Source organism: Balearica regulorum, chromosome 3, assembly GCF_011004875.1.
Source record: "Balearica regulorum gibbericeps isolate bBalReg1 chromosome 3, bBalReg1.pri, whole genome shotgun sequence".
In the NCBI taxonomy this organism is placed as follows: Eukaryota; Metazoa; Chordata; class Aves; order Gruiformes; family Gruidae; genus Balearica; species Balearica regulorum.
In genome coordinates, this window is record NC_046186.1 from 50,003,807 (window position 1) to 50,026,299 (window position 22,493).

General features: G+C 40.4%; 1 protein-coding gene across 3 annotated transcripts in view; it reads right to left on the minus strand.

Moving 5' to 3' along the window:
- Positions 1-15,870, minus strand: part of PDSS2 (decaprenyl diphosphate synthase subunit 2) — a 122,140-nt gene extending 106,270 nt beyond the window's left edge. The window contains exon 1 of one of the 3 annotated variants that reach the window (XM_075747828.1): positions 15,344-15,870. In XM_075747828.1, coding sequence (XP_075603943.1) covers positions 15,344-15,570 — 227 coding nt within the window. In that variant the 5' untranslated portion in view covers positions 15,571-15,870. The remainder of the gene's footprint in view (positions 1-15,343) is intronic. The other 2 variants (XM_075747827.1, XM_075747826.1) reach the window with 2 other exon arrangements.
- Positions 15,871-22,493: the final 6,623 nt, after the last annotated feature.

Here is a 22,493-nt window from a genome sequence, read left to right on the forward strand (position 1 = left end):
GTTGTTTTCAATTTAAAGTGATGAAAAGAGCATACACGGTGCTTAGCTTTTAAAAGCACCTCACAGCCGAAAAACCTATCGAAACCACTGGAACGCTCTGGACACAAACTGGAATCGTTTCACATGTATTTCTAACAACCTCACCATGATCGGTCCTTAGTGCACACACGCTCCATCTGACTCCTTTAATCTGACTTCTGTAACATACTCCTCTTACTTCTTGAAATCTGTGGGTTTCTTAGCCTTCTTGACTCCTTCCTCTTTCATTAGCTGTTTCTCTAGTAATTGTAGTGGTAACACTCCAATTGCTCACTTGCTAGGAAATCTGTCAGGACCCCTATCCTTTGCTTGAAAAGCTACCTTGCCCCGGCTTGGCATGCTTCGTCCAAACCGCCTGGCATTCTTCTTGCCATTATCAAGCAACCAACTGAACCTTAATTCTGCCAAAACTGAACTCCCAACTTCTTTCCCAGAAGCCCTTACGCTTCCTTTCTTATTCTGTGTAAAATATTTCAGCTGTTAATTGAATGCAGTATAATTAGTAGCAAATTAAAAGAGATAAATGTCACTTAAAAACCAACACAAAAAATCCCAACCACAAAACAACGAAAAGGAGCTGGGTTTCAACACTTTCATCAGCAAACAGAAGTCTTCATCTAGTGCATTCAGACCATTTGCCCCAGGCAAGCAAGACCTCTGCACGATATGTCATCATTATTTTGTGCTTTAAAAATCATCAGTAGGGCATACATCCTTAAAATAGCACAGAATATCATTACCTGGAGATTACTTTCTGCCTCAGTCTAAAAATGTGTTAGGACCACTTGTGCATGAAGCAAAAAATAAATCAATCAGGTTGGATGTAACTTTCTTTACATATGAAATAAACAAAGACTTTCTTTTTTTTAGTATCACAAGATGCCAATAAAAAGTTCCCATTTACTTGGCATCAAGAATTTCAACATTTTCTGTAAATAATGTTTTCACTACTTCAAACTGTTCCTGTATTTCAATATTAATAACTTACAGTTATACTGAATTTGTAGCAACCAAAGCAATCTTATATCATTTGTAGTGAAAAAAACTAAGCATTTTCCAAGTTAACTGCAAGTAGTGTTCAAATAGAGGACTTCACAATAGCTAATGGTAAAAATAACAATAACAAAAAAACCAAATCAACCTACAATGCTGAAGTATATCAATTGCACATCATCATGGGTGAGTTCCAACTACTTGCTTCCTTGGGTACCCAACTACACAAAAAAACCCCAAATTTCACAAAATGCAATTACCCACATTTACATTTTTCATGAACTTTTCTGTTAATATTCCAGCTCTTGCACCCTTGTAAGCATTGGCTCCAGGCTAAGGCACTTTTTTTTTTTTTTGCTTCCTCAGGGGAATCACCACAGCACAACAGAATGGGAAGCAGAACATTCACATTCTCTAACCTCAAGGTATCTGGGGTAGTATGCTCCTGCCAGGGTTCTAAGCCCATATCCCTAAATGGTGCTACGCACAGAAAGTTGCCACAATTTGCCCAGAAAAAAAGATTTGCCAAGTCACACAGGCAGATTGAAGAACCCAGTCTAGGCCTCTTACGTGAGAGGCTAGCACTCTAACTGTTGAGCATTAAGGGGGAGAAAAAAGGTAAAAAGGTAGGCCAGAGAGCACACCAAATTCAACAGCTGAATTCATCTAACTTAATATCTTGTCCTGAACAGATACCAAAAATGAAAATATGAGAGAAAATTTTATTATAGGACAAACACTTTGCTGTCTACCATTGGCCACAGGCATTGAAATATGGTATTCTGGCAGATCACAGAACCATAGGATGGTTTGGGTTGGAAGGGACCTCAAAGATCATGCAGTTCCAACCCCCCTGCCATGGGCAGGGACACCCTCCACTAGACCACGTTGCCCAAAGCCCCATCCAACCTGGCCTTGAACACTTCCAGGGAGGGGGCAGCCACAGCTTCTATGGGCAACCTGTGCCAGTGCCTCACGACCTTCATAGTAAAGAATTTCTTCTAAATATCTAATCTAAATCTACCCTCTTGCAGCTTAAGGCTATTACTCCTTGTCCTGTCACTACTTGTCCTTGTAACCAGTCCCTCTCCAGCTTTCCTGTAGGCTCCCTTGAGGTACTGGAAGGCTGCAATTAGATCTCCCCAGAGCCTTCGCTTCTCCAGGCTGAACAACCCCAACTCTCTCAGCCTGTCTTCATAGGAGAGGTGCTCCATCCCTCTGATCAGCTTCATGGCCCTCCTCTGGACTCTCTCCAACAGCTCCATGTCTCTCCTGTACTGGGGACCCCAGAGTTGGACGCAGTACTCCAGGTGGGGTCTCATGAGAGCGGAGTAGAGGGGCAGGATCACCTCCCTCAACTAATATTATTAGGAAACCAAAAATATTAAGACTAAAAAAAGCACGAAGAGGGGGAGATTCTAAAAGTGACTGTTTTAGTGATCTCTCCTAAAAGTTACTGTAAGAATGTTCTCACAAAAAAAGTCTTTGCTTAAGGCAATTTCCCCTCCCCTTTGATTCTGCTCTTCAACTAGCCTCCAAGAAAATTCTTTGAAGTAATTAACACAATTAAAGGCACAATGATGAAAACTAACTTTAAAAAAAGGTTTAATGACTGAACTCTTTACCCTACTTTATTTTATGAATGTATCTTTTATCGTAACTGAAGACACTACAAAATAAATTATAGCTTGGCTGCAATAGCCACACAAGGGAAAACACAATTTACGTTTGTTATTCCCTCTTTTTCATAAATCAGTCTCAGGTTCAGTTTAAACACATGCCAAATATGACCTAAATGTATCACATCTTCAACAAGTAATCATATTTGAGAAGAGGAAAATAAGCACTGGTTCAATCCCCACAGCCCATAAACAACTGATACGGTTACATTTTTATAATTGTATATAGTTATATACATACACCAGAAATAGTTTAAACAAGGGGAATACCTACTGAAAACAGGATATGAAATTAACACCATTAAACTCGTCTCTGTATTTTGCCTATTGTCTACAAAAATTTCATATATGCAGTTACCAATGCCTCAGTTTTACATCAAATTTCTGCAGTCCTCAACAACTTCGCAAAGCAATATATTTCAATGAGTTTTAATCTTTCTCTTCCACAGCTGACAAGAAACTATGCTGCTGGTGATATCTTCTAATTGTCCAAGTTGTTCCCCGAAATGCTGGACACAGACCAGAAATCAAAAGCAAAACAGCAGCCTTGTTCAACAGAGCTGCATACAACAGCCCATTAGAGAATTATGCAGCAAATATTATCCTTCTCCACTGCTAACACAGTAAAAGCTCCTCAGGGAAGAGCTTAACTCACCTGTAACTTAATTTAAAATTTAAAGATTTAAACCCCCAAGTAATTAATTAAAATAATCTAGATCTCTCATGAAAGAATAATTCATCATTCACAGGGGAGGGGAGCACTTAAAATTATTCGCATCAACAAATGACAACATTTTTGAGCTAATCTAATGCAAAATTCCATTTTAAAATAAAATTACATCAGGTATGGAAGCACAATAGGCTACCCACAGTTACCTTTCCTTTCACCATAACCAGCCTGCAGGTTTCCACCTTTTGTGTCTCAGTAGTAAAAATAAATAGATAAATATTCAATGGTTTATGAATTCGTAAAAGTCGTAAATAGGGAATTTAGAGCTGAAAGAGAGCTAGATAGCTCTTTCTTCCTCTAACTCTCTTTCTAGAGCTAGACCAGCTCTGAAAGGTTTATTTAGCACTCAAAGAACGAAAGGATTTCCCATTCTTGATACAGAAGTGTAAAAATATCTCCCAATTATTCATAATAAGGCAAGAGTTAAACATATATAAGGTTTGAGCATCTGCTGTCTTTAACAATATACATTTGGAGGTAGGGCACAAATAAAATTTGCACATCATCACTTCCCGAAGTGGGGTGGTTTTGGTCAGTTGGGTTTTTTAAATGTGAAACATACAACTACATTCTCTCAGCAATTAGCAACACCAGTCACAGCTTTCATACGTTTGCATTACATTCTATAGCATGGCAACATTCATTCCATGTAGATACAAAGTATTAACATGTCTTCAATCTTCTTCAATGTATTTTCTTGCTTTCCTAATAATTATATTCATAAGAAAGGCTTATATTTGTTTGTCTCCAGATTTAACACATAGAATACAAATCTTTAAAGCATAAAGATACTATTTTATACAACATTAGAGACTTTTGCTTTCAAATTCCTTTGAAAAAACAGATTGAAAAATGTTTCATGAGGTCTAGTTATAGCAGTTGGTAAGTATTTAAGTTATTCATGAGCTTAAACAGATTTTTTTCACATTCTCAGGACAATGCTTCTTCCTCTCCATTACACTCACTATTATGGTTCCTTGTCTACAACTCCATTTATCATAGCCAGAGAAAATCAGGACAAAGGCTTAAATGGCAGATTTCCTAAGGCATACCAGCATGTACATGCTTCCCAAACTGTTCAGTAAATAAGACTTGTTTACACAGAGCTTCACCACACGAGAACATGAAAACAGCTTTCAATATTTAATACCTACATGCACACCAAGGTAATCTGAAGCAGCAGTACCACCCAGAGACAATATATTAATCCAGACTTGATATTCCTAGCAAGTCAGTCACCTGGCAATTACAACAGAAGGGGAAAAGAAAGGGGAACAATTCTAGTCCTGAAGACATCTCAACTTCTGGTTGCAATGCATGTTTAATTCCTAGCAGTTATCTGAAAAAGTTGTTTCGGATAAATTAACTATTAGGAAGAATGGCATATCTGAAAGAATGCTGTGGACTGAGGATGAGACCTGTGAAAATCAGAAATCAAAGCCCTCAGATAAAAACATATTCAAAGGAACTAACTGCATGCGCTAATCTTATAAAGCAGAACATCTGCACAAGTAGAGCAAGATATAACCCATCGCATTTCTGGATCCACACAGACCCAGACACAGAGCTATGCTGCCAACAATTTACATTCACACAGTTATTAGACATATACTCCAGTGGCAAGCTGATTCCTTACAATAGATCTCCACAGTCTCAGCTGGCACTTGGGTAAGAAGGCGTAGAGAGCGAGTCTGCCTCGCCACCCAGGTCACTCCTCCCGGCTCAGAGCCCAGTGCGCACGCAAGGTAGCAGAGGGATGCACGTACACTCACTGTGAATCTCACTGCTGCCCTGGGATGCGCTGAAACTTCACACTGCTGGCTGGCAACCTCTTGAAGTTTCATTCATAAAGTTCTGCTACTAAAACTTAACTGCTCACTGACAAGCCCTGGTAAAAGACCCAAAAGATTTGAGGGAACTCCTAAAGTCTTAAAAGTAGAAAAGTAAATGAGAAGGTGAATATTCAGTTAGTATTTTATTTGAAAACAAATTAAAACCAGGAAAACCTAACTTCAGCTCTTTCAAAGTGTCACAGGAACAAGGATGGCCAAAAGAAAAATAAATATATCCCCACACACCCCCTTGAATGCACACTATGTGTTAGGACGTACACTCCAGCGCCACTCCTTCCCAAAAATCCACAGGCAGCAATATGATCCCAAGTGATTCACAAACAAACAAGCCTACGTTTCTGTTGCTATAACATAATACTCTTTTTTCCTCTGATGTCATTTTTATAACTTTATTTTGGAATTTGACTATTTTAAAACTTGGTTACTATGACACATTATAGTCATTACATGGATTCATTTCCTACTTTCCAACTGGCAAGACTCTTTGTTTCAGTTTTATGAAGTTATATTATAGACATAAGACACATAAAATATACTGTAAATTCTAATAGTAGAAACTCCTTTAATGCCTTAAATAAACATGTATTGGAAGAAGGGCTTCCCCCACAATTACCCTAAAAGTCTCTGTACTTCCAGCTTCCTCAAGCCTTCCAAGCCCTATTTCTGAAAACAGTCTTTTTGCATTTTTACTCCTATTGATAGATGACATCTGATTTCTTGCAGAGCCTGTCAATGGCTCCCATGCTATCTAAACTTACAAATAATCAGAAAGTGACAAATTCTTCCTGTGGACAACAAAACATGGAGTATACACCCTTCCCGGTATTTCTGGCTTTAACAACTGAGGATCAAGAACAGATGAATTGATCTCTCGGCTCTTTACACTTCAGCTTCACCTCCACAAGATAACACAGGTTTGGGGAAGACATGTTTCTCCTGTAGATTAATTTTAGTTACTGAAATATGTCATCCCAGACAAATTTACATTCAGAAGTTGACTTCTACAAGAATGATCCAAAAAATGAACTTCATAATGTAGCATTACCATCACTGAAATACTTTTAAAATATGCACACAGTATATCTCCTTCATCTTCACAAACAACATTAAATGAAAAGCAATTAGGAATCAGAAACAGGAAGGTTACTGGGATAAAAACTTTCCCAGTGGAAAAGATAAAAACATGGCTACAGGCTGCACTGATATATCATAAGAACCTTTATTTCCTAGCCTATGAAAATGTATCAATTTTTATCATATGAAAACATGGTGGCTCTGTCATTCAGTCTCAAAGCTCAACACCAATTTAACAGGAACACAGTGCATCTTTGGAAAAAAAAAAAATCACTAACAAACATATATGCTAGCACAACTATTTTTAAAATGTGTAAGAGAGATGATTTTCCACTTGTGATCACAAAGCTTTGCCTTGTGTATTTGACCTAACAAGTATTCCGTTTAGCTCTTAACAACTTGAACTTTCTGTTAAGTTTGATTAAAAGCAGTCTTACCAAATCAACTAATTATGGTGCTTCTGCTACTGGCTAATCATTCAGATGACAACCAGACACAAAGCGTGTTGGCACGGACCATTACCCTCAAATTGCCTTAATCGGGACTATGCATTTGCAGGATGGATCTACACAAGCACATCCTGTTTCAGTCACAAAGTAGGTCTGGGTCTGTAATACAGATTCTTTTACTTGTTTGGGGTTTGGGTTTTCTTTGGGGGGGTGGGGTGTGTTACAGATGCAATTATGTAAGCTATTTAAAGGACCAGTGAGAGCACAGAGATGCATTAACCCTTTGATTATGATTATTTTGTGAAGTGTGCTGAACAGGCAGTTAATGAAAAAGATAGCTGTCATTCCAGCAAGTTTGCACCATGAGTGTGAAGATCTAGAAAAAAAAAATAATGGGAGTTGTTAGGAGGAATGATCTTTTTTAAATAGTTCAAATTCTACAAAATAAATTAATTTTGAGCATATTAGTGGTAGCTATCAAGCCAATCAATGTTTATAGGACTGTTTAAGTAATGAATAATCAAAAATAATTTCTACTTGATCTTGAAGAAAACTCCTTCTAAAGGGAGCACTTTTTGAAACAAAGTGGGGATGGAGGCTATGGGGTTTGCTTGTTCATGGTTTTTTAACTAGAAAAATAAAGCTGAATCGGTAGTTCCTAGGTACAGCTTCTTTCCCTAGCAGGGAAGAAGAAAAGAAGAACAAAAACCAGATGTTTGCTATACACTTTCATTCTATTAAGAAACAGAGGATTATCTGTAGGCCTTTCTTTGTTTTTCTCCAAAATGGAAAAGCAGCTACAGAGAAGAACCAACTAGTGCTATTTTGAAGAAAGGAACTGGAAGAACGAGAAAGCAAAATGGAGAAAACCATCACTTGCAATTCATGTGGAACAGAAATGAAAGATGAATGCAAAAGCTGGAGCCCCTGATGCTTCTTTAGGAATAGCTAAGGATTGAAGAAAAGATGACTGTGGCTCACCTGAAGAACCTCCAGCAGGCTGAACAGGTGCTAGAGTTTCTCAGTTAAGTCAGGTATTGAGGCAAATTTCTAAGCCCTATCTATCATTATTAGTAAAATCTAGCTAGTTCACAGCATGTATTTGATAAAAGCTCATGTATAATGAGCCTCACCAGTTTTCCTATATGATCAGTTCTTTCCTTAAATGAATCTTTCAAACAGCGAGAGAGAAGAAAAAAAAAAATTAAGCTAAAGTGATTGTCAATGCCAGAGAATTGGCAGGGACAATTCAAGGACAGCAAAGCAGCTGCTACAGATTTTAAACTTAATTTTTGTAATAGATCCTATTTTTAAATTCATGGTGTTCCTTTATAGTCTGTCAGGTTTGTCTCTAGCAGTAGTTCCTTTAGGGCAAGCACTGCAGACAGCCTGCCTACCCTGAGGGAAACTAAGACACTCACATGTGGGGTGAAGGAAAGATATTAATAATTTAAGACTGCCACCCCTAGGAGAAAGCAATAGCTAACTATCTAACTCCCGAGCTGAGGTTTGTCCTTTGTGCACTTTGTATTTTCCTGAATAGATTTACAAAGTGCTGTAGAGGACACAGCGTTACCCATGGTTTTTGGGGGAGTCCTGAAAATGCTCATGATGACTCGTTAACGGTGTCTCCTGCCACTGCCAGGGCCTCCAAAACAAGAAGAAAAGTCAACTGGGAGGCAGCATCAACAAAAAAGGCGGCAGAGGGGGGAAATATCTCAAGTAGGGGAGAACACCTTTGGCAAGCTACAAAATACAGGCCTTAGAAGGAGTAAAAGCCCTAGGAAAAGTACTTTTTCTTGTAAGGCAAGGAAGTTAACTTATCACAGACAAATAGAAGATTCACCAACAAAAGAAAACCATTTCCAGTGACCAAAATATGACTTTTGATACTCTAGGACATCGGTTCTCATCTGCACTCTATATAAAGGCATATTTGGTAACCCTCTTCTGGGTTACAGAAATAATTATTTTGAAACTATTTCCACTTAATCAGTACTCTCTTCCTGTGTAGAGCAAACATTGACGTTACAGTCGTTCACTGGTACATTCAACTTGGTATTCAATATTCACATGCATTATGAATCAATTGTACTTGAAAACAGAAAAGAACAGATGTGAACTGCAAAAATTATCTTTATTTGGAAAAGATGTTTAGGCTACTGTGTGCCTCAAGTAAAATCAAGTTTGCTCTAGGTGTGGTATACTACATCCTTTCAAGACTGACTGGCACTTGGTTCTGTTCATTATACATTCAGGTTTTTTTTCCTCACGCTTGAAACCCAAGCTTAAGAAATCCCAAGGTCCTTCCTTTAGTCAGAATGACTTGTACATGAAATTCTGGTGAAATCTTCAGACTCATATTCATTATAAAACATACTAGAAATTATCAATATTAGGACAGTATATTAGTTTTCATTGTAAATAATTCTATCAGAAAATCCCAAACAGCATCATCACCTACTGAATATACTTCATTTACTAAGATCACCCTACATGCTGAAATAATACATTCTTCTTAAGCACGGAAACCTGGATTCAACGTGGCTATTTAAATGAGAATCATTGCCAAAACCAATTATTTAAATGCAAGAGAATTAAATTTGGAGCCTAGCTTTTGTACATCCATATTGCAGATTAGCTACTTGATCCTACTTTGCTTATGGTGGCAAAATAGTCAGCAAATTAGGTATTGTACCATATAATTAAACATCCTTTGACTAAATTTTTCCACACAGTGAAGGCCACAGGTACAAGGAAGAACATGGAAGGAATCAGATATAGAAAAAAGTTTCAGTCTATATATGAACCTACAACAGTTTAATTTTCTCCATGCCTTTTTACCTGCCAAAGTTAACTTTTCTACTCTTTGTGAGTTAATTCAGCCAAAATACACAGGAAACTGATTTTTGGTGGCTAAGAATGGTGTACTCAATGGTGAGTATGGTAACAGAAACCTCTAGGGAGTACCAACATGTATATGATACATAACATGAAGGTTTTGGGAGTTACTACTCAAGTCTATCAAAACAGACTGAAAGATATTCACAAATCCTTATTTAGCTAAGAGAGGCCAGCCTTTCTTCAAAGAGAGAGGTTTCTTGCTGAGGTGAGTCAAAGCAAGAATTTAATTCCAGTGCTTCAACCACAGCTCCCCTGAGAGTACCTCTGTTTCCATCAGCTGTACAGAATGCTTTGGGAAACAGTCTTCCTGGACAAAGGCAAACTTCCTATAACCACCAGTATTTCAGTAATTTTGCACATTGTATCAAACATATCAAGCAGCAAAAATATTTCTGCCTTTCAGACATCACTACTAAGACCTTCTGCAAAGGTGCCCTGTGTGCTAGCTTTGGTGGCCAGTGCTTCCAGAAGTCCAATGGTAAACACAGTAACGACACAACTGCTACCTCATTGCTAACCTCACAGGCATTGTGACCACGGTTATAAAAATCACATCTCTCTACCACAAAAATATTTTTTACAAAGTATCACAGCAGGCTGAAAAAAACAATAAAATTTAGTGAATGCAAATGTGTGTTAACTTCTAATCCAGCAACAGCAGGAGAGGGACTTTATGCCCCCAGGGTCCATTACAGATTAGGTAATTCACTAAAACTTAAAAGACTGTAGTAAGTTTTCATTTTAGAAGCTGTAAGTTGACCAGACCCTCTGCTTGTGACTTTGAGCATCCAGCTGCTGGCTGTTTTCAGAGAAAGTTACCTCATTGGCCACTGCCAAGTAAATAGACACTTTCATTTTTCTAACCCAGAAAAAGACCCAATTCAATTAACATTTTGAACAAGTTGCTTAAAACCTATTCATAGTCAATCACAGCACCTACAATTATAAAAGAGGACAGCTTTAAGGTCAGCATTCTGTTAAGACAAAATATAAATTGGTCGTAACAATTCCATCCACAGCAGGTTGTAACAAATCCCTGGGTCTACGCTGAAATCAGTCACCCACGTAGGAGGGCAAATGCACACATCTGTAGTTACAAGATATGTTACTGAGCTAAGCCATTTCAAGCTCAGGAAACCAGTGTTATTGGATATTTTAACCAAAAAGCATGTAATCTTGAAGCTACTCTGGATTGCATTTTATGTTCGGTGCTTAAAATGTCTAGAGATCTACATGGAGCGGGCTGCCACAAAACAAAAGGTGGTCTATCAAGGCTTTTTATTTCTGTAATAATCCAGGAAAACTGTAACTAAGTCTACTTAAGCATTTATCACCAACAAACAATTCTGACAGAACTAAAATATAATCATTCCTCCTACATGCTAATGACAGAACGGTGAGAGCTAAATGGTATCCCATAATAATTTTACGTGTATGAAGTGTTCCATTTCATTTAGTGATATTATAAAAGTGATGCATTGGCCATAATGTTTACTGTTTACAATCTGCAGCAAGCTATACCCTTCTCAAGGGAGATTAAATAATCAAGAAAACATTATTCACCCTATGTATTTGAGAAAAGTAGATAGCTGCACCAATTACAGATTCTTTCCTATATGAAGAAGGACATACGCTAGCCTAGAAAGGAGGGGGAAAGAGAAGACAGAAGACTGCAGATTTGTTTGCTTCCCAGCTGAAAAGGTTGTCATACATTCATGCATTGAAAAAATTTTCCTTTAGTCCAACAAAGCCTGAAGAGCAAAAAAATTTAAATGTTAGCTTTGAAAAGCTGCTGAAAATACTTCATTATAGGGAAAGAAAATTGAAAGCTCTGAAGAACCATACAGTGACTCTCAGGACTACAAACAGAAAGATCCAGAAGTAGTCAGATTGCAATTTTGTTTCCAGAGTATCCATTAGAGGTGAATATTTTAATAATAGCATTTGTTTAAAGTCTTCTTTATTAATATTGCTTATGCACAATTTTCCACTCAAAGATCACAGTGGTTGATACAGGTTGTAATGAATGAAGTGTAACACCTCCAGAAAACAGATGCTACATTGTTCATTTCACAGATAAGTAAATGCAAGTATGAAAAATTAAGTGACTTGCCCAAGTCAGAGAGCCAAAAGCACAGCTGTGAATATAATCCAGATACCCCAGCTTCCAATGATCTGTTAACCACTAAACATCAGCCTTTCTAAAATGAAATGTAACCTTTCCCTCACATTCTGCCCTCTTTCTAACAAGTCTGGCAAAACTAGTACTGAGGATGTAGGATGTTCACTTTGTGTGGTTGACTTTTAAGAAACAAAAAACTTAAAAAGAAAAAAAAAGTGATATAAACTTGACTTTACCAGACAGATTACAGAACTCCCAAACCCCTCACTGTAGGGTTCAGTTACCCATCTCTGCCCTCCCAAGAGCAGAGTCAGCAATAGCTCACAGATTTAAAGCTGCTGGCCAGGCACAGGCTTGGTAGGAGGTATCAGGGTCGCACATCATCCCAGAAGAACACCTGCTGCAGTCCTGATTCATGGCAGACACTTACACCCAGAAGCTGCCACCGCCACATCCAAACGAGAGGAAGAAACGGATGGGATCGTCAGAGCAACGTACACTGCCCCAGCAGCTGTTCCTCCACACGACCTGTCTCACACGGACAGTTATCTTTAAGCTGCCTTCTGTAAGGCTCTCAGCACAGGCTGTGTTGGAACAGCCTAGTGACCCAAAGCTCGGCAAAAGGTTAAAAATGCTCCTCAGTTCTCCTGTTACACTAAAGGCTTTTAATGTGGTGGCAATTACGTCTTACACCATCTCAGCTCAGAACCTATTCTGCGCAGATAAAGAGGAGGGGTTTCTACCAATGCTTAAGAAACCCCTGATGGTCTAAGGAAGACTTCAAAGACTAGCAAAGCATTTAGACAAGAAGGGAGGGTAGACACAAAAACGCTGATGAAAAAATGCCACCAAAGAAGGTTAAAAAAAAAAATTAATATCTCTTAGAGACGACGGCAAGCAATCATAATTTGATTGTCACCACTTACAACCTCAAAAATAAATGAGTAGAAACTTGAGAAACAACACGTGCAATTAATCAATTTTACTGCACAGATTTTTCAGATGTTCCCACAAACAGAAAAATCTCCTGAAGTGTTGAAGTAGACAGTATTTATGCACTCACAGTCTGAAAGATTAGAGTCACAGAACATACGAATCACTTAAGTTTTTTTTTTTTTTAAAAAAATCACTAAAGAATATATTGTAGATATCCATGCTTTAAACATTTGCCTGAACACACAACAGGAAACCTACGTTACTTTCTAAGCCAGAGATTTAAAACATGTATATCTAGTATTGAAGAATCAACACCTGTTTCCTAAACTGCTATGGTAAGTCAGAGCATAGATCTCAGACCCAGAACTAAAATCAATCACATTTACAGTCAAACGTACAACAGTCAAATATCAGAAAGAGATTACTAAGAAAAAAACAAGGTCAAAATTCACTTCATTGCAAAATCATACCATAAACCAAGGTGAGGTACAATTTGTGCATTGTTACAGGTGTACTAAAACTTGTTAGCAGGAAATTAACTCTTCTTATAATACGATGGTCAAGGCCATTGGAAACGCATCTGCAACAAAGCCTTTGGAAATACCAGTGAAGCCAAATAAGAACATCTAAAATAAGAGCACACTGTTTCGGTTTTATGTGAGTAAATACTGACTTTTGTTTCTAGCACAACACATCAGGTTAGTAGTGTACTCTGAATCATACATGAATTTAAAAAATTAATAGATTCAATCCTGCTGACCCTGTGCATGATTACATTCCTACTGGCGTTCCACAAGCCACAGGCTTACAGAATTAAGCCCAAAGCAGCCTACTTACAACAACAAAAGAAAACCACCCCACACATCACAGCTCCACCACAAAACCTCCAACCACGCCCCAGGCTACTGTATTTAAACTTAATTCACAAAAAAATAAAGCAGCAACTACTACACATCGAACAGACTATCTAAAGCTAACACTGAAGTCCTCCTTCAGGGCTGCAGGTCTCTATGATGCTTCTGCGACTGCAGTGGAAGCTAAAGAGCCTGAATGCATTGTACTTTGGTCCTGCTATTCCCCCCATTCCATCAACTGACCTTAAAGTTGGATCCAAAGGCAGAAAAACATTTTCTTCTTGTCCCTCCTCTTAAAAAAGAAACACAAAAATCTTTGCTAAGCTTATCATAATATCATAACCTGCATTTACAAACAATTCAACAAAATCCCCTCCACCAGCATTTTCTAAAGTCAGGTATTTTCCATTTTTATTAACAAGTTGATTTATTTCTTCCAGAAAAGTCTACTTAAAGCCAATGTCTAAATCCCTTTCCCTGATAATAATATTTCTTTAAAAAGCTATGTTCATCCCCTGTACACCTTTTTTTCACTCAAGACAACCAGATTTAGAGACAGAGAGTTTGAAAAACAAATCTTGGTTTATATCATTACACCAGAATTATGGAGTTGCCAAGGACAGCTACAAAATTACAATTTTTATTCTTTAAAAGAAAAGCAGAACATTTGTTTTGAACAAATGCTAATTTTTTGTTTACACCTATTCAAAAAACCTTGCATCCTATTAACATTGCTATATTTGCAGTTATAGCAAACACAGCTCTATCAAACAAAAACCACCAAAACCAAAAAACCAACCCCACAACCCAATGCCCCTGGAAGATTGCAATTCTTTTTTTTAAAATTTTGTTAAGTCTCTGGCATTTTATTGTTTAAAAAAAACCCAGTGCAAATCAGTTCTTGTTTTACAGTCAAAGAAAACACTGCCAAATAATCCCAACTTCTGCTTATTGGCAGAAATGCAAGTCTTCCATCACTTTGCCTTAAAAATGAAAGGGTGGGTAATCAGCTTAGCAACCCTAAAAATCTCAACAATATACAAAACCTCGCAACTCCCAGCCAGATATTTCAAAATGGAAAATGTTTTCTAAAGCTCTTAGTAACAAAATACACAGTTCAGAACAGTGTCATTTTAAGCTTTTAAGTTGATTAGTTCCTCCGTTTTTTTCACTGGTTTCCTCAAAATACAGTCCTTAGTATTAAAAAATACATAACTGTTAGTGAAACAGCCACGCTTCTTCTATTATCAAGGGATTTTTTTTGCACATCGCATGGGGAAACTCATTCATCGCACGTGGTATTGCAACGAAGCGACTTCTGAATGACAGAGGATAACCGAAGGAAAACCTGTCGCGGCAAGGAAACGGAGATCCCGGAGCGGAGAGCTAAGTGCCCACACAAAACCCCACGGCTCAAGGCAGGGTTCCCTAGGGACATGCCACTTATGGCACTTCCACAGCCGCTCTCGGGCACCTGCCACGGCCAACGCGCCCACCCACCCGAGGTGAAGCGATGCCGACCACCGCCAACGACCCAAGCCCCAACTCCTGACAACTAACGAAGCTCAAAACTTCCCACAAGTTTTGACAAGCCTCCCGAGGCCTGCCAGCAGTTTCCACCGCGGAGGCCAAGGCCCGAGGTCCCTGCACCCCGGGGCCCCCCAGCCGGTGGGGCAGCATGTGGCTTCCCGCGTCGGGCCGGGCGCTTACCGGGCGGTGTCGAGCAGCGGGTGCTTGGTGCCCACCAGCTTGCGGACCTGCATGGCGATGTTGCTCAGCTCGTCACTCAGCAGGCACCGCAGGCTCATGAAGGACGTCGGGTACCCCACGATCTTCTCGGCTTCCGACACCACTTGGCTCCAGGGCGGGCCGCCCGATACCAGCCCCCGGAGACCGCCGGCGCCGCGGCCCCCGCGACGCAGCAGGGCGCTCCACATTGCCCCCGCCGCCGTCCCGGGGAGGCCCCCGGCGCCGGCTCCCTCACCCGTTGCTCGACCCGGCGGGGCCCCGCAGACCAAACGGCCGCGGACGAGTTCTCCTCCTCCTCGCTCGCTACGGCCGGAGGCCCTCCCCGCACCCTCGCCGTCAGCGGCCGGATCAGCCCCGGGTGGCGGGACCGCGCGGCGGCCGCGCTGCCTGTCCGCGTTCCCCCCGGCGGCAGGGCAGCGGCCGGAGCGGGCTCATTGTGCCCTGGGGGCAGCCATCTTTGGCGTCGCAAAACACGCCGGGCCGTAAAACGAGGGCGGCAGGTCTCTTTCTTCCCCCTCCCACCCGGCTTCCTCGCCTGACGGCCGTGGCGGTTGAACGGGGGGGCAGCGGTGGCGGAGTTGAGGGTTTGGCGGCAGCCGCTCTGATGCCTGCGGGTATAGCTCCCTTTTTTCTCCACCTTTAGTCGTTGCCGTGGGTAAAGGGCTGCCGCCTCTTCCCCCCCCTCTGTGCCTTTCGCCTCCCAGGGCGGGGTGTGTGGGCCGGCCTCGCCAGCCCGGCCGTGGCACAGGGCCCAGCTGGGGGGGGGGGGGGCGCTCCCCCGGCTGAGCCTGGGCTCTTGGCTGGCGGGGGGTGCCCCACGGAAAGGGCTGTGCTCTGCCTGCTTCCCGTGTTGCATACAGAGACCGACGGGGAAGGGAGTTCAAGTTCTGACATAAAGTGTTCGACATATAGTCTTTAGCTACACAATTGTGGTTTATATTTTCATAATTGCAGTTCTGTCTGTATGGGCATTCTGTTTTGTCTTTTGCTGTAGTTGTTTGGGATGTGGCACCAGCAGGCCTTACTTACTGCATACTCTGTCTTTCCTTGTAGGTTTGTCCTATGGTGCTCCTCTGTGGCAGAGCTGAGGGGTTTATGACTAACCTCCCTGTGAGCTGAAGAGGTACTTTCTACCAAACAGTTAACATCAAAAGTGATAACTAATTCTGAGTGCCTAGCTGAAGCTGGGTCCTGCAATTCCATGGTGTGGTCTACTGTATATCATGTAGTCTTTAGCTTATTCTGAGCACAGCTGTCGTCACCTCTTTGCAGCTACATGCACCCAAAGCTTTTGTGAATTCAGGGAATAGATTTTCTGTACCCCGTGGAGGAGGCAAATTCACTGGCCATCTTCAGAAATTGGATTTAAGTGACTTGATCAATTCCACAAGAATATGATCTATTCTGTCTTTACAATCACTTACATCCATTCCTCCTATAACTTCCAGGCTTTGTTGCAACAAATTGGGCAGAGTTCTGATGAGAAAACAGTCCCATCGACTACATTCATGTGAAAAATCGGAGTGTTGCATTTCTTATCTTTACAAACACAAGACACAGGTCACTTTTTTTTGCTTTATTCCACGTCATTAAAAAGAGTTGCACTGAATAACACTGTAAAAGAAGGTACAAATGCAAATAGCAAACAAATCCATCACAAAGAATAATCAAGTGCAATCCAAGAAAGCACAAATAACTCTTGAAGTTACAAGGGGGAGAGCTGCTAAAAAAGGAATGGCCTTACCTGTTTCCATTGACAATGACAAGGTGTTTATTGTTCTTATACCTGAGATGACTCAAAGGGGGTGCCAAAACTGTAAACGTTACTGTCCTAGGGAAGGGGGTTTGGCTGTGGGGTCCACAATGGCTGGACATGCCTGGGGCATCTTGTAAGGACCCTCTCTCAAACTGGAGAGGTGAAAACTAGAATGAAGAGATGCTGCAAAAACTGGAAAGATGACAGGAGAGTTAAGGTTCTGCTGTCAAATCTTTGCTTTCTGTGCTGCCTGTCTCTGAGAGAATAAAGCTTTGCTTTGAAGGAGCTGCCATTGAGTCACTTCAGTTAGCTAGTGTCACAGAACAAACTGTTGCTAAATAGGGAGTTTCAGCTTGTAAACACAGTCTAAAAATGACAGAATGCAATGGCATGTTTCTGTGCAGAAGAACTAAGTTAATGAAAATTGCTGGAGGGATGCACTTAAGAGGAGCTACCAAGGCCCCTCATCCTGTAATGGTGACAAGTTTCTTGATTTATTTTCTGAGCCATATCCATTCTTGCACTTAATGTGGTAAGTGTTCTGTGAAAAACTAACATGATTATGCAATTAAAGTCTGCTTAAAATAATACCTATAAACTGAGGAGAATTAGGGTTCTATGGGCAGTAAACCTACCATGTCCTAATGTGCGAGACTTCAGCTTTTCAAAATCACTGTTCTTTGTGTTACAGTCTAAGGAACTGAACACCTCTGCCCCCTTTATGTAGAATTCTCCTAAGTCCAAATGGTTTAGAAGTAGGGCAAGACCCTTGATATCCACAATGCTGTATGCTGCCACGGGAGCTTCCTCAGGATTCACTGGCAGTAGGTTGATGTTCTTTAAATGCAGCAGTCATTGGAGAAATAAAGCATATATTTTGTCAGTGAGTTTCACGGCTTTTTTTTTTTGACCACAGAGACTCTTTGAAAGGATTATGCTGTAGTACCCAAGGACCCTCTGTCTTTCAGCCCAATGCCTTCATCCCTTTCCCTTCTCTTAACAGCATGACATTCTTACTTCAATAGTCCATTTTTGACTCCTGGTCCAAGTTCATTGTTTCTTTCTCCCAACCTCCTCACTTCTTTGCTTCATTTCCACACACCGTCCTTACTGCCTACTGGGTTTTTTCATTCTTGTCCCAGCCTCCTCATCTTTTCCTCATTAAGTTCCAGTCATCCTCTTGTCTGCACAGCCTGCATCCTAATCATGGACTACTCTTTTCATACATGTTTATGGGTGGGAGTGTGGGGAGCAACAGCAGAACCATCCCTCAGTTCTTGCACTCATCTCCACAGAGGCCTCTGTCACAAGGAAAAGCCATTGCTGGAAAGTCTTGCCCATCACCAGTAAACCTGCAGCAGAAGTCCATTACTGTTCAACTGCTCAGACAGTAGAATGTGGAAAGACCATTCTGTATTTATGGTTTTTAATGGAAACAGTCGGAGACATCCCTCACTCATCAAATCCTTGGAAAATCCTTTGCCAAATTTGTTTTAGAGCATGGAGATAGGAGAGTTTCTCAGTCATGCAGTCCAACGATATTTTTTAGCACGAGCAAAATGGATTTTTTGCCAACCTCATTTTGCAAACTGACTGAAATATTTGAAAAATCGGCTTCAGGCTGACACACCAATCACAGAAGAAATCATTACGAATTAGTTAATATTTGACAGTTACAGGTATCAAAAGCCAGGGACTGATAATGGGCAATGATGGACCAGCTTACCCATAGGCATTGCTGCTTGTGCTGCCTGTAATTTAGAGTTTCTCAGTTTATCATCAGAAGCAAAAGTATGATGTACTTACCATATTTTAAGCTGTGGACAAAACAGCATCCTTTTTTTTTTTTACCTTCTTGGCTCATTTCCCCTCAGGATTTGAGAGAAAAACCCACACTATTTCAAGAGCTTCAGTGACTGTACAATAGATGTGTCTATTTCTTTAGAGTCTTAAGTAGAGAAGAAAAATGAAACTCTTTTTTCCTATATCAATTGACTTTGTTAAGCCTCCCCAGGAGGAGAAAGAAGCCACTGCAGGGGACCAGTATCAAAGTTGAAGAGCAGAGATGAAAGGTGAAGAGACACTTCTGTTTACAGCAGCATGCTCTGGACTAATATACCAGAGAACACATGAAAGCCATCTCTAATGTCAGCTCTGGATATCTTTTCTAAGAAATGAAATGTGGAAATATTTTCCTGACTACCATCTAAAGTGAAACAATTGCAAAGCACTCTCATTTGTTTGGGAACATTGGAACTTTCAATCTTTCACAGTTACTCTGGCCTTAACCAAAACATATTATGTCCATAGGAGAATGAGACTAGCAATGTTAATATACTGACTATACTCTGCCTATATAACCTAATCTTCTTCTAGATGTTGCTTAAGGTTTGAATATATTAATGCTTAGGTGCACTTTAAAACTGTGTACAAAAGTGACAGCTAACAGAAATATGTCTGTTCCTTCCAAAGCATCCAGGTAGTTCTCCCCCCACCATACATACACAGAATTGATTTACTCCATAACATCCTGGGGAAGTAGACAGTTACGATCATTTCCATTTTGGAAGTCAGGAGGTTTAACAGAGTGGTTGTGTGATTTGTCCAAGGCTTCACAAAACCCCCTAAGGCAAACTGAGAAAAGAATCCACTTCTCTTGACCTCGTTGTCTGTGTCTTGTCTACAAGGCTGCCTGACTTCCTACTAGCTGACAGACTATCAAGAAGGATGAAGGCCTTATTGATCCTATAGTTAGACGCTGAAAAAACAGCATCATTTAGCATCAGTTAATTTCAGTAGGAGTCACGACCCTTGGACAGAATTTGGCACTAAAAGGTATTAATTTTTAAGCCTAAATATACCTACTGAGATACCAGTATCAGAACATGATGTGTTGCTGGTTAATAAATGATAATAAATGCATAATTATTTTGATTTTATTTAACAAATAAATAGATGCAGCTGTGATACATAGGGGTCCTTTGTATGGGTAGGTGCATGTTACCCTTTTCACTCTGCACACAAAACGCAGTGATACAGTAGCTTGTCAGTGCACAGCACGGATGAGAAGCCAAAGCTCCCGGTAGCTCTCAGCAGCGCTGTGCAGGCAGTGGGACGTGCCCCTCCTGTGCCGCACACTCGCAGAACACAGCTCCCTTCTCACTGGCTCGCCAGCTAGCACTGCAAAGAAAACAAAATCAATTGAAATCCCTCCATTTCAGCAAGCTGAGTAGGAACAGGAGCAGACAAGTGTGCGGCTGATAACGCCCCTCTTTCATAGAGTCACTGTTTTTTCACCTCCCAACCCAATTTCAATTGTAAGACAGCCTCTTAGGCCATCTCCTCTGACGGGCAGTGCTCCACTCAGGGGAATTTGGACACAGACTCTCAAAACAGCAGTGTTTTGGAGCCGAGTAATCTACAGAAGGAGGAGGAGGAAGATAAGCACAGTGTTAGTTCTGGTCATATGCAATCGAAGCTGACAAAGCATCCATCATCCTGTACAGTATTAGCCTTTAAATATTCAGCTTTATCAGTTCCCCTATTCCTAATCCATCATTAACCACCCCATGAAGCCTCAGCTGATTAGCCCCACCTCTGCAGCTTGGCAACCCATTAACTATTTATTATTTGTATTTAATTGAACTCTAGTAGCAGTGGAAAACTCCAACCAGACACGTTTCAAAACTGGAACAAAGGAGATGGTCCCTTGCCGGAGGAGTTCATGGTCTGGGCAAGAGTGAAATGCAGCAAAGAGGAAATGACAGCCATACTGAACAAAGGCTTTCTCACATGCCCTCTATTAAACTCCCTGCTCCACAAATCTATAGATTTTATATGGATTTTTTTTCCAGTGAGTTCCATATCAGCATCTCTTAAAATCACAGAAGGTGATGTGATTTGGGAGGGTCCAGCAGAAAAAAAAAAAAAAGATTTTGTATGCTAGGTGAAAAATACATTGAAAAGAACTCTATCTAAATTATTCCACAATTACTAGGTAGTGATACAATCCAGGGATTAAAGTCATAGTAAGGTAGGAGACTGGCAATCATATACAACATAGACATTTGATATGGATTTAAATAAATAAATGGAAGCATTTCTCTGTTAAAATGCTTATTTCTCAGGGACTAAATATATGTAATTTATGAAGTCCTATTTACATTTTGCTGCTTGCTATTCACATGCATAACCAAAACACAGAACACTAAATGCTCTTTCTGCTGGTAATGCTGGGTTTGAGAGGAGAACATCGGTCCACCTTTCTCTGTCTTTCTCTCTTTTACTTAGGCGGGAAGCTATGTATTCTCCACCAAGGCTGGCTGCACATTTCCTCTGAAGTAAACTTTGCAGAAGTCACTGGTGCCTTTGTTACGTCCACCTGGGTTTCTGTACCTTTCTATTTATGAGTCCCCTTTGAAGCGTGCCTGAAAGATCCAGTTGCTGAGAAAGCTGCTGCCCGCTCCCTGAGCAGTGCCGCACAGCATGAGCACTCCGCACCAGAGGCTCGGCACTGGCTTGCTGTTTACTGATCAACTTTAAAGCCCGGAGCACTCGAAGAAATAGTTATCTTAGGGGGTCCTCTGACTCTATACCCACTTGCTGCCTCACTATCAGGTGGAGATGAATATCTTTCCAGGAACCAAGTCTCAATATATGGAAGTCAATCTGGATAAAGAAAATGGTTTTAAAATTTGAAATAGAAATTTAAAATAGAAAACCCAAGTTAAACAAAAATGTTTGAATCCAGCCTTGTAATTCTGTGTCTGAACAAAGTAATGTCTTTTAAATAGCACTGACTAAATGGCTTTGAGGAAATTAAAATAAGATCAACAAAGATTCATCTATACTATACTATACTATACTATACTATACTATACTATACTATACTATTTTTTGTTGCCTCTTTGCACTTCTTTTTTTGTTACCTTTTCCCCCCCGTCTAGGTAAAGCCTTCTGTTCAATATGTGTTTTTCATTACAATTCCCTCTGCTTTTGAATTTGTCCTGATGTCAATCCGTTGGAGACAGAGTGATGACCCTCAGGGTACAAAGGGAGATGCATTTATTTTTACCTAGCACTTCACTCACTTGCATCTGTTCTCCTTTTAATCCCTATAATTAAAATGCCTGCCACTTCAGTACATGCTCTAAAATGATTAAAATTTGAACGTTATAGCAATCATAGTTACTGCTGCTGTACAAGAGGAAGAACAATTGATCTAGGCCAACACAATTAAGTAAGCTATAGAAGGGAAACCATAAGCTACTAATGCAAAATAGAATATAAGAGTAATGGGTCAGAGGAAGGGAGCATCTAAGGTAGTATATATGCTGTCTCTGGTAAGAGCCAGTT